Source organism: Pseudochaenichthys georgianus, chromosome 12 (genome assembly GCF_902827115.2).
Source record: "Pseudochaenichthys georgianus chromosome 12, fPseGeo1.2, whole genome shotgun sequence".
Lineage (NCBI taxonomy): Eukaryota > Metazoa > Chordata > Actinopteri > Perciformes > Channichthyidae > Pseudochaenichthys > Pseudochaenichthys georgianus.
The window spans coordinates 21088196-21100504 of record NC_047514.1 but is presented as its reverse complement, the minus strand read 5'-3'; the positions used below and the strand labels follow the sequence as shown (position 1 = coordinate 21100504).

At 38.1% G+C, this 12309-nt stretch overlaps 1 protein-coding gene across 2 annotated transcripts in view; it reads left to right on the top strand.

The window, feature by feature from the left end:
• Positions 1-9658, top strand: part of zswim6 (zinc finger, SWIM-type containing 6) — a 50939-nt gene extending 41281 nt beyond the window's left edge. For both annotated transcript variants that reach the window (XM_034095883.2, XM_034095882.2), the window contains exons 10-14: positions 1379-1514; positions 4304-4461; positions 5050-5213; positions 5285-5366; positions 6931-9658. In XM_034095883.2, coding sequence (XP_033951774.1) covers positions 1379-1514; positions 4304-4461; positions 5050-5213; positions 5285-5366; positions 6931-7793 — 1403 coding nt within the window. In that variant the 3' untranslated portion in view covers positions 7794-9658. The remainder of the gene's footprint in view (positions 1-1378; positions 1515-4303; positions 4462-5049; positions 5214-5284; positions 5367-6930) is intronic.
• The last annotated feature ends 2651 nt before the right edge of the window (positions 9659-12309 follow it).

Here is a 12309-nt window from a genome sequence, read left to right as displayed (position 1 = left end):
GTCAAAACGAAATGATAAAAGTGCAAAACTATACCGTCACCTCTGCGATGCTGCACTTGTAGCATCTAGCAGACTGTTCAATTGAAAAGGAGTCGTTTGAAATTACTTAAATATATTTACAATCTTTTATGAATGAATACATCTGGGATGAGAGAAAGTTGAGACACCAGAATGTTCTGACATTTAAATATTTGGAACTTTGATATTTTAACAAACTTAATCGAAATAGAGCTAACAATTGCATTTCCTAAAATGTCGATTGTTTTTAAATGCATCGAGCAGATACATATTTCACTCCTTGACCCACAAACAGGGGGCCGTGGACTCCAGCACCGGCAGCCTGAGCACAGAGGACAACACTTTATTCACAACCAGCTGTTTGTGTGTGGTGTTGTGTTAACTCTGTGTGCTTTTCTGTGCAGTACGTGTACATTTACACTTTGTACTTCTGTATTCACAGTTGTGTGAGTGTATTGTTTGCTTTGTCACTCTGTTTGCTGACGTTGTGTGAATGAAGGCATGCGTGTGTACAGAGGGGTATAATAAACCTGTGTGAGTTGTGGCTTGTCATGGTTCAAGGCCACTTCTCTCCAAAGCCACTAATGATAGAGCCGCCCGACCTCTCACCTTTGGCTTCTTCTGCGTGTGACTGTACAGTGGAGGCCCACAGGAAGTCCGTTATTCATTTTGTCAACAAATCCCACACAACGATCAAAACCAACAATGAGTTTATCTTTTATAATTAAAGCATTAATATTCAGATTTATATTCCTCATTTTGAAAAATAAAATACAAGTAGGCAATCGAATAAGTCCTTAGAGAAAGACTAACACATTGTTGATTTTGGTACTTTTAGCAAAAGAAAACACTAAGGCTAGTCTAATCCTTTAAAATATTGAGATCCTTTTAGGATCAAGTAACTGATCTAATCTATAATTGAGTTATTATCTTAAAGAAAAGCATTAATATGCACCCCAGTAGATAACCTGGTAGAGCAGGTAATCCATCATCCCCCATGTCTTCCTTTCTAGGGCTTTTCTACACATTATAAGCTAAAGTTATTTATTATTTCAACCCTTAAACTTATGATTCTTGCAGTTTCTTTTGGAAGTTTCCCTCACATAATATTCCAGAAAGTCCCTGTACGATTGTGGCGGTTGACCAAGGGAGTGATGGTCGTCCTGATACACAGCGAGTCATAGCTGTTTTTAAATCAGCGATATCAAACTTGCTGACTGTCAGAGTGTGAAATAATCTTATGACCATGGTCGCTGTGCAGTCAAATGTGAGCATGCAGCTCTGTGTTGGTACATTGATCTGTCTTCAGGTTGTACAGACTGAACTCATGTATCATGTCCTGTTGTTGTTGTTCCTGCAGCTGGTCCCTACAGTGGTCTGGGGGAAATACTCTACAGAGAAAGCGTCCCCATGCACACTTTTGCAAAGTATCTCTTCACCTCCCTGCTACCTCATGACATCGAACTGACGTACAACATTGCACTGAGGGCCATGCGGTGAGTACGACACCTTCCTTTTTAACATGCTGGTCTCATGCATGAATAACTCTACATGGCTCCCTTCCAAACAGAAGTAAAAAGCATGCTGTTTATACGGCTATATTGACATTTAAAATGACCAATCACAAGGAGAGTTTCAGGAAAAAGAAAGTCTTTATTAACTTTAGAGTTGCTACGTGTCATCATTTTCAAAATGCTTAGTATTTATCGTACAACCTGAAATCGCAAGATGCTGTTTTACACACCTTGAAAGGTGATTTTAAAAAGGGTGAAATGAGTAAAAACATATGCATTTACACCTGTACTCTGCTTAGCGTGGACACAAAATGAGGAGAAGCAGAAATAAAGAGTGAGAGACGGGAAGTTCTCCTGGATTGAACTAAAGCTGTAATGCATGTTGCTCCTCCTCCTTTAAGTTTGAATGAGTGATACAGAAGCTCAGAGGGAAAGAAAAGCTATCGGGGGCACTGTTTAATGACAACCTCCTTTTGCTGGAATATTCACTAAATAATTCAAGCTGCTGAGTTTTATAACAAATGTGTGAATAATAAATAGATTCTGTTGGTTTTACAAACATGTCTGTCTGCTCTCCCAAATTACAAAAGAGGTAATATTAAAGTGCAGAATCACAGTTCACAGCAGCTTTGAGTGTTTGAGGGAAACACGAATTGAGATGTTATTTTTAAACTCCTCCTTAGCGTAGCCCAGCGTTTCTCAAAGTGTGGGGCGTGCCCCACTGGTGGGGCGCAGAGATGTGATATGTGGGTCGCGAAAAAATATATATATTTGAAAAAAAAAAAAATCAAAATTTTTTTTTACATTTGTTTTCACATGTATTTATTATTTATACACTGGTGGAATATCAGAACAACGCCCCGCCCGGGGTGCAAAACGTATCAATGAAAAGCGACCCTCTACCACACAAAACAACACCTGTAGATAACCCAATTTGTGTTCTTTGAAATTGAAAAGGATATTGCATTGTGTTTGTTACTTTCGTTGCAGTTGTATGTCTTAAGTGAAATTTGGCATGCTTTTATTTTGAAGGCAAGTTTACGCTGTTGACAGTTGTTGTTGCTATGGAAACAAGAAACGTTTCACAGCGGGCGGAACTTGTCATAAAGTCCGCGATAATAAAGCCCACCCATTTAGAGGGAAGATATGATTGGTCAATTGTACTGTCATTTGACATTACTCTCGTTCAGTTACTATAGCTGGCCCTCTGTGAATTCATAGCTGGACGTCCAATCAGCTCCTGTCTTCACAGACTCGCAGACTCACAGAGCTTCTTTCATTTAACCCTTCACATTCAAACAGAAACTGAATAGGCAGATTCAAAGGATTTATTTCTTTGGAAATGTTATTTTAAATACAATTTAATCAAGTTATTTTTTGTAAAACTATTGACAAATATTACTAAAAACATATTTAAAAAAAATATATAAAGAAAAATATAATTTTGTTTTAATGTTTTTAAATATTATTTTGTCGAATATCTTAGGCCCTCAGAGACAGGCTCGCCACTGGTAAAAAATCTCTCATAAACACGTGTGAAACGCTCTCACAGACACACACAACAGCGTTGCAGTCGGGAAGAAAAGCAATGTGGAGCGAGAGAGCACACCTTTATCTATTTAATAAAGTTGTACAAAATAAAGTAAGAAATCATTCCAATGTGTACTATAGGACAGTAAAAAGTTTAAAAGGGGAGTGATTAGTCAAATATGCATAAATAAAAAGAAAGAATGCTAACTAGGTAACATAAGATAAGAATAAACAAGTTTAAATGATTTGTTGTGATGATATTCTAAAGATGTTTGGATTATTGAAAAGTATACAGCTCCCTTTCATCTGAGTGTTGAGAGCTGTATCCATAAATTCATGTTGGGCTCAAAGTAGGGCTGCTCGATTATAGCAAAAATCATAATCTCGATTATTTGGGTCAATAATTGATATCACGATTATTAAAAACGATTAACCATTTACTTTGAAAAACATCAATTTATTGAAGAAAATAATTTGAAAAGTATGTTTTTAACAGTTGATTACCCTGAACTTTAAGTATAATTCAACTGAAAAACCTATTTAAAAATAAATAAAATCGTTTTATTTCGATTAAGTTGTTTTCATAATCGTTGCAAGCCAAAATCGTAATTGCGATTAAAATACGATTTAATTGAGCAGCCCTAGCTCAAAGTGCACCAGATTGATGCATTCAACTTCAACATTTAAAAAAAATCTTCCTGGGGGTGCATGCCCCCGGACCCTCGAGGATGTGACGTCCACCACCAAATAAAGCAGGTTAAAATAATTAAATTGCATACATTTTATTTTAGTAAACACTGAAAACGGGTCCCACAGACCCAAACAGCACTCAAAGGTTAAAGGTAGCATATAATAATGTTAAAATGTGCTAAATATATACACTGCAAAAAAACAAAAAAGAGGAGTAAAAGTAGCACACGACTTGTTTTATTTTTTGAAAGTAACCCTCATCCTAAAAAAAGTTGGAGACCCCTGTTATAGAACTATACATTTGACAATTTTAAGCTTGGCCTACCATTTTATTGGAGCGATGAGGAACAGGTGGGGCTTGAAAAGGCCCACCTGTTCAAAGTGGGGAATGACAGAAAAAGTTTGAGAACCACTGGCGTAGCCAGAGGCAAAGCTCCACCTGAGGAGAACTATTGAGTGGTTCTATAAAAGAAACACCTCCTACCTTCCTCATATATATATATACGTTCCTGTGTGTTTCCATCTAATAAAGTGTTGTCCTCTGTGCTCAGGCTGCCGGTGCTGGAGTCCACGGCCCCCTCTGCCGATCTGTCTCGGCCTCACCACATCGTGTCCGTGATGCCCAACCGACTCCCCCGCTGGTTCACACTCAGCCACATCGAGACCCAGCAGTGTGAACTGGCCTCCACCATGCTAACTGCTGCTAAAGGTACACACACAACCTTAAGAGCCAGAGTTTATGTGGATTTGACTTATTCTTTATTATTCATACTATGTGCCATGCTCAAGTAGTGGCAATCATACAGTTATAAAATAAGCACTTTAAATCATGGGCATTTATATTTGTTTTCTTCCCAGTTGTATTTAATAAGAATGTCTAGATAAACAATATGTTGATGTGTCTTGTACCCGATAACTAGAAAATGAAGTGATGGATGGGTACATTCTTTGAAATGAATGAAGCTTTATTCAGTTTTTACAACATCTTTTAATATTTGTTTGATTTTCGTAACTGTCCATTTTGAGTTGACCACAATACAAGTCTAGTTTATAGAGGTTTAGCATCTCAAGACCTCAAATAACTACATATTGTAAATGCCTACAACAGACAAAAAAAAGATTAAAACCTGCGTACATTTAATTAAAGATTTTTCCATCCCTTGGTATGCCTTATTTTATGGAACTGAATTCTGTAGACCTTGAATTCGTTTTTTCGTGTTGGTGTGTCACATCCACAGTAAGAGGCTTTCACCTGCAGGAAGTTGAGATTGACTTATGCTTTTGTTTGTTTTCCCAGGTGATGCTCGTAAGCTAGAAACAGTGTTGGAGTCCATCCAGAAGAACATCCACTCCTCGTCCCACATCTTCAAACTGGCCCAGGATGCCTTCAAAATCGCCACGCTCATGGACAGCCTGCCAGACATCACGCTGCTCAAAGTGTCCCTGGAGCTGGGTCTTCAGGTAAAGAAACACACATAATCACACGAAGTTAACATCACACAGACTTGGAGCTAACCTTGTGTTTCTTACAGGTGATGAGAATGACGCTGTCTACCTTGAACTGGCGGCGGAGGGAGATGGTGCGATGGCTGGTGACCTGTGCAACCGAAGCAGGTGAGGTTTCCCAACGACACATGTATACTCGCTCTAGTAGCGGACAGATTCACCACAGTTGTTTTGAAGCAATCAGTCTTTACATTTCCACCACCCTTGCAGAGGCAGTTACTTCTACTATAAATGACTTTCTAACATAACGCTGTTTGGATGCTATCCAGACAAAAGGCTTACAACTCAAGATTAATGTCGTTTGTTCATATTTTCAAACAAGAGAAAAAGCTTTTAGGTAAAAGAGGATGGACTTGGTGACACGTTTGGGTTGGATTGTTGTTCCTCAAACACTAATTTAGTCATGTTGCTGCATGTATTTTGGCCTGGATGGAAGTAATACTCTGAGTGAAAGAAAGTTGTGTGTTATAGTACACATTATAATTGTTGATGCGTTATAACGTAGGCAGCCATGTTGAGCTCAATTTATTCACCAATTGAAAAGTATATACATATATTTGGTGGTTTACGTAACGTTAATTTATAAATATATATATGGTCTTTTTTGTAAACATGATCTGCAGAATACATGTATTCATGTGTAAAGTAGCATTAATTGGAACTACGCAAGTAGAAGTACCGCAAAAAAGTCTATGTACAGAACTCAGGTAATTATTAGTTGGATTTCGGTTATGGTTAATAAAACAACCCCTGAGATTCTGAATATCCACCCATGATATGATTGGACATCTTCTGTTCAGTGAAGCGGTTTAGCGTATTAGGGAAACCTTGACAAGACTTTTAAAGTGGGTTTTGGAGGGCTCTCGGCGGGATGGTCGGAATGACTGGCAGGGCAGTAATTATGGAAGATTGAGGGCTTCTGGCTGATTAAGTGGACCCTGTGTTTGGACTTGAATTCTGGCTGAATTTCTCTGAAGTGGACAGGAAACCGTGTCTGGAGGGAGGGAGGGAGCTCTGTCGGGGGAAAACCTCCTCCCAGATGATTTCTTGTGAATGTGGAGGAGCAACAAGGAGCCCCTGTTTCTGTGAGCGCAGTTTGAATGGACTCATTGAGAACATGCCAGTGGATGATGTAGAGTGGGGCCAAGCCATATAATGTCAGAGAATTAGAAATGGAATATCCAATTACAAGGTAAAAGGTCATTGTGAGACAAAGTTGGGGTAGCAATACTTCGGATGGATTAGGTTGATGACCATTTAGCTTTTAGTCAACACATTCCATAAAAATAACCAAAACCAACAGCTTACATTCGCAGTTCTCCAGCTTGTCTTAATTTAGACAACAGAAGACATACATTCAAAAAAGACAACAAAAACATCACAATATAATATTTCAAAAATATCATAAAAAAACCTTTTTTTTAAATGAGATTTGTTGACAATAGAAACATCCACAATGTCAACCGATATATCCTTCAAGGACTCCCAACAATATATTTCACCAGAGTACTGTCACAAGTACAGGGAAAAAAGTGAAAAAATGTAAAAGGACCTATATATGAAATGCAGGAGGACCTATGATTGGACCCTGGGGAACACCAACATTAACTTTATAAACATTTTCCGCCAGGTCTTTATTATTTAACTGACATTTCTTTACCCCTCTGTCTAGGTGTGTTTGCGCTGGACAGCATCATGCAGAGCTGGTTCACCCTCTTCACCCCCACCGAAGCCACCAGCGTTGTGGCGAGCACCGTCATGTCCAACAGCACCATCGTCCGCCTGCATCTGGACAGCCATCAGCAGGAGAACCTCGCCAACTCCGCCCGAACCCTGGCCCTGCAGTGTGCCATGAAGGACCCCCAAAACTGTGCCCTGTCTGCCCTCACACTCTGCGAGAAGGACCACATTGCCTTCGAGACAGCCTATCAGATTGTACTGGACGCAGCCTCCACGGGAATGAACTACACACAGCTGTTTACGATAGCGCGCTACATGGAGCACCGCGGCTATCCTATGAGGGCGTACAAACTAGCAACGTTAGCCATGACTCACCTGAACCTCAGCTACAACCAAGACACACACCCGGCCATCAACGACGTGCTCTGGGCTTGTGCGCTCAGCCACTCCTTGGGGAAAAATGAACTGGCATCCGTCATCCCCCTGGTGGTGAAGAGCGTGAAGTGCGCCACCGTTTTGTCAGACATTTTGCGGCGGTGCACGTTAACGACGCCGGGCATTGTCTCGCTGCACAGTCGCAGGAACTCTGGAAAGCTGATGCCTCTCGATAAGGCTCCGCTCAGGCAGCTGCTGGACGCCACGATCGGGGCCTACATCAACACCACGCACTCTCGGCTGACACACATCAGCCCGCGCCACTACAGCGAGTTCATCGAGTTCCTCAGTAAAGCCAGAGAAACGTTCCTGATGGCGCATGACGGACACATCCAGTTCACACAGTTCATAGACAACCTGAAACAGATTTACAAGGGCAAGAAGAAACTCATGATGCTCGTTCGAGAGAGATTTGGTTGATCAAACGACCATCGTTTTTTTTTTACATCCTTTCTAACTTGAAGTGAAAATCCTCCTAAAAACAACATTCATGCAAATCTTATTCCCAGGATTGGGCACTGCGGGGTCGAATGAGATAATGAACACAACTTCCTGAAGGTGATTGTGATGTGGAAAAGGTCCCATTCAATCCCAAGGAATATTCCTTTTCATTGTGAGTCGTACCAAGCAGGAGCACTGGACATCCCCGGAGAATGGGAATAAGATATAAAAATGTGTTTTAGGGCTCATTTTCTCCTTAAAATGACAAGTTTGCAATTGAAGATAAAAAACACTGTAAACCATAAAAGCAACAGCTGGTATTAATGTGTATAAAACCATTATGTTTGCAGAAGGAGTCAATTCATGGAAGTTTGTGTGTTTCCCTTTATATATGTATGAAAGCGAGAGAGTAAGAGTTTTACACTGAGTATATTATACTGTATTGTCCAGTGGCAAAATGTCCACCTTGCACTCCTCCTACTTTCCTCAGCTAACGTTCAACAGCCTCAAAGAAAAAGACAAATGGCTTTAAACCAAATGGAGAAACTCCATCTGAAGTGACAAGTACCTCTTATGAAAAGGATCCAGCTTTACTGGCTCTTCCTCCGAGTCATCGGCCAACTTATCGGTGAAGAGAAAGAAAAAATCGAAATCAGAGTTAATTTGACTGGATTCAATTTAGTTTTCATCTTAAGGCTGATTGTTTTGGCTTTGCAGTGTTGTCTCAAACATTCAGTATGCTTATTTTACCGTCACAGAAACACAAAAAACAAGCTGTCTTGTGGAAACTGTCAAACATATATTCTCAGGGATTTCTCTTTGAAAAAAAAAAAGACTAAAAAAACAGAAAGAGAACAAAAGCATTTTATTGTCCTGTATATATGAAAGTATATGTCTGAATATTGAAAAAAAAAATGTATATGTTAACTAATTTATGACAGAATATTCTATGTAAGGCACAATACTTGAAGCTGCAGTACTTTTTTGGTTTTTGAAAACAAACAACAACAAAAACATATCAGAAGGAATTCAAAAATGTTCGCCTTGCATTGCATCAGGGGACAATTTAAAACAGAAGTACATGACAGGCTGCTTTTTGGCTCTGCAGACATGTAATGAGCTGCAGAAACCAAGACAGGAAGTGGACATGCAACGTGCGTGTTCTCCTGAACACAGACGTGTATTGAGTATTGTAGGAGGCCACAGAAAGAGACCACTGTGGAGGCAGAGCAGCGACAACACACAGCTGCGATGTTCAAGTGAAATCTGCCTTCATGTTTTTCTTCTGCAGTGATTCAGTCACAAAAAGCTGTCTTATGTCCGCGCCTCTTCTTCTGACATCCCGACTTTATGCAGGACAGAAAGTTGCTCTTTACTGTCGTTCTTGACTGTTTCACCTCTTTATTTTTCCTCCTCTTTGATTTCATTTTTCTCTAGAATTCCTCAAACGAAAACAGCCTTCTTTCTTGCCTTGTCTTAATGCTTTAAAATAACCAAATGGTAGTTTTAACTACCAACCCTTTCTCATACGCCAATACAACTTTGGTTACAACCTTTTTTTTTAGTGTCTATAATTTGTTTTAGCTGAACTGTATTCTGTGCTTTAAAAGCTCCATCTGTTCTTTCAGTGTTGTCTCTTGTTTGTAGTTCCTTTTTGTTTAGAAATATGCTCCCTTTTTATTTATTGCGGTAGGTAAATGATTGTACAACCATGTCAACATGCTCATGAAGTTGAAACTAAGATTTGATACACTGATCAATTTATTTATGTAACTAAATCACTGTTTTATAAACTTGTTAATGAATCAACATTATGTTTTGATTAAATACGTTTTTTGAGAGGATGAAGTCTTTGTGTTTTTATTTTATAAGCTGTATAATGTGTCGCATTTATCCGAATAATAACACATAGTTTAGTACTTTGGAAATATCTGAAAAAACCACATATGTATATATGTATGTCAAATACCAGAAAAAAGGACATAGCATAAATATTTCATAGTACAGTATGTCAAAAAATATCAGAAAAAGTAATAGTATAGTATAGTTGAAAATATATAAAAAGTCATAGTATGGGACGTTGAAAATATTTAAATGACCAGAAATGTGTCGTATGTCGCAAAAACAGTCACAGTAGTATGAAGAAATATATCAGAAAAACAACATAGTTATAGTTTAGTTGGTGGAAAGAAAATCTGAAAAAACATGTCGAAAAAGTCGTATGTGGCAAAATAGTTAAAGAAAATAATGTCGAACAAATAAACAAAATAGTATAATATGTCGGAATATAAATCATAGTATAGTGTGTCGAAAAATATCCGAATAATAAAGTATAGTATGTCGAACGTTTCCTAAAAAACAACATAAACGTTATGTCGAACATTTCAGGATAAAATTACATAGTGTATGTCGAAAAAACAGTTATAGTGGAGTCGAAAATGTCAGAAAAACCACAGTTGCTGATAATACTTTCTATAAAGACTTGAATGCATCCTTTTTTTTTGTAGTGGAGTATTTCTAGAGTTACTATATACTTCCAGCACTTGTTATTGATCAAAGTATTTCATCTACAAAGGTTGTATTTATGTATTTGTCGAGCAGCAGGAAGTGGACACAGATGTTTATCTAAGGGTGAACCATCGTAGTGATTTACTGATTAATCCCGAGAACAGGAAGTCATAATTCCTTTTAGTGCTGCTTTTACTTCCTGCTAAAATCATCTGGGAATTTGAAGTTTACCTTATCCCACTTCCTGTCTATTGTCAGTGGCCTTTTAACGGCAGGAAGCTCTCAGAAAAAGGACGTTTTCTGAGGAAACAAAAAATAAAACGACCGCTGATGTATGTTAAAACAGTTGCAGTAAATGGCATGATTTCTCATAATTTGAAAATGTGTATTCAACCTATATCAATATTAAATCATTATACATATTGTATACTTTACTTAATATTTATTCAATATTACAATTCATTGATCTGATGGTAAAATAACAAGTAAATTACCACATACTAAAATACTGTTTGTCTTAAAAAATGTGGTTGTTTCGGTCTTTATTTGATAAACTTCTGATAGAATGTCTGTCCTTGTGCGTCTGCAACACCAACATTTCAGCTCTGGGGATAACATATTGTATCTATTTTATCTTCTTAATAATGTATTATCTGGAGATGCCAGACATAATTTTACTTTAGATGAGGACTTGAATATTTATTCAGCCACAAAATAAGAATCATTACACACCAGGGGGCTTGTATAAATATGTGGAATTATGCTTGAATATCTGTCATTATTTTAACACTACAACACAAACTCCCAGCGCATTGTCCAAATCAATCACACATGTGTCATGTTGTATCTCTGTGCATGACACACTCCATGCCATCGCTACTTTGTTTCTCCATCAATCCGAACACATCCTGAAACCAGAGAGCTTTATTTCTGTAGATAAATGTTATCACACATTTCCTGCGTGGACCGACCTGTTGTTCCTCTCCTGCTGCTGCCGTGTTCCTGAAGCTAGCGAGGCTCTCCGCGATGGGAGCGGCACAGATGGTCTCTCATGGTATCAGATGTCAGAGTTTAAATATCTGAGAGTTGATTTCCATGATTTGTTAGTATTGTATTGAAGAATTGTTGTATGTGAAGTTTTCCTACTTCCATACAACTCTTACTTAGTGGGCGAAGATACAAAGCTCAAATATCAAAGATAAGCACACTTCATAGTTTAATTGTGTTGGTGTATAGAGCCTTTATTGAGTTGTATTTTCTTGCCTTTTAGTGAGAGATACTGTTTACTATGTATATGTATAGTTGCAGTTTTAAGTTGACCCTCCACATTAAAAATCAACTTTTATTTGTATCTTATTGTAAATAAACTCCGCCAAAACAAAAATGATCTTCCAGAATGTTCTATCTTTATTTAAATTAATAACATTTAATTTATTTATTCTTCTTTTTATTTTTGTGTGTGCTTCCCCGTTTGTTATGTTGTCGTTCCTACCATTTTTCATTTATAATAAAATATGAAAAATACTTTAAGAATAGTACAACTATAAAAGTGTAAATCTACTATGTGTACTTTTCCAGCTAGTATTTAATAGGCGTATATATAAATCATACAATGAGTGCATCTTACATTTGAACAAAAGGTAGATGATGTTATTTTCTTCAGCTCTTCAGGAAAAGTTGATTTGAAACCTTCTTTCCAGGATCAACAGTTTTTTCTAAGTATGAAAAAACTACAAACATGGACACTGTCAGATAATTTAATTAAAATAGTGCCATATTTGAGATGTTCTGACCCTGGAGCAGCAGGGCGGTTCATCATGCTGCTTCGGGCTTCTTCTCTGTCTCTGTTTTTTCTGAAGCAGAAAGAGGAGGTTGGACAAAGCACCTTGGTGGAGATTACTCGACTGCACCAATCATCCATCACGCGCAGCTTGTCCTTGGAATACATAATGTAATGATAATCTGATCCTGTATGCAAATGAAGGCT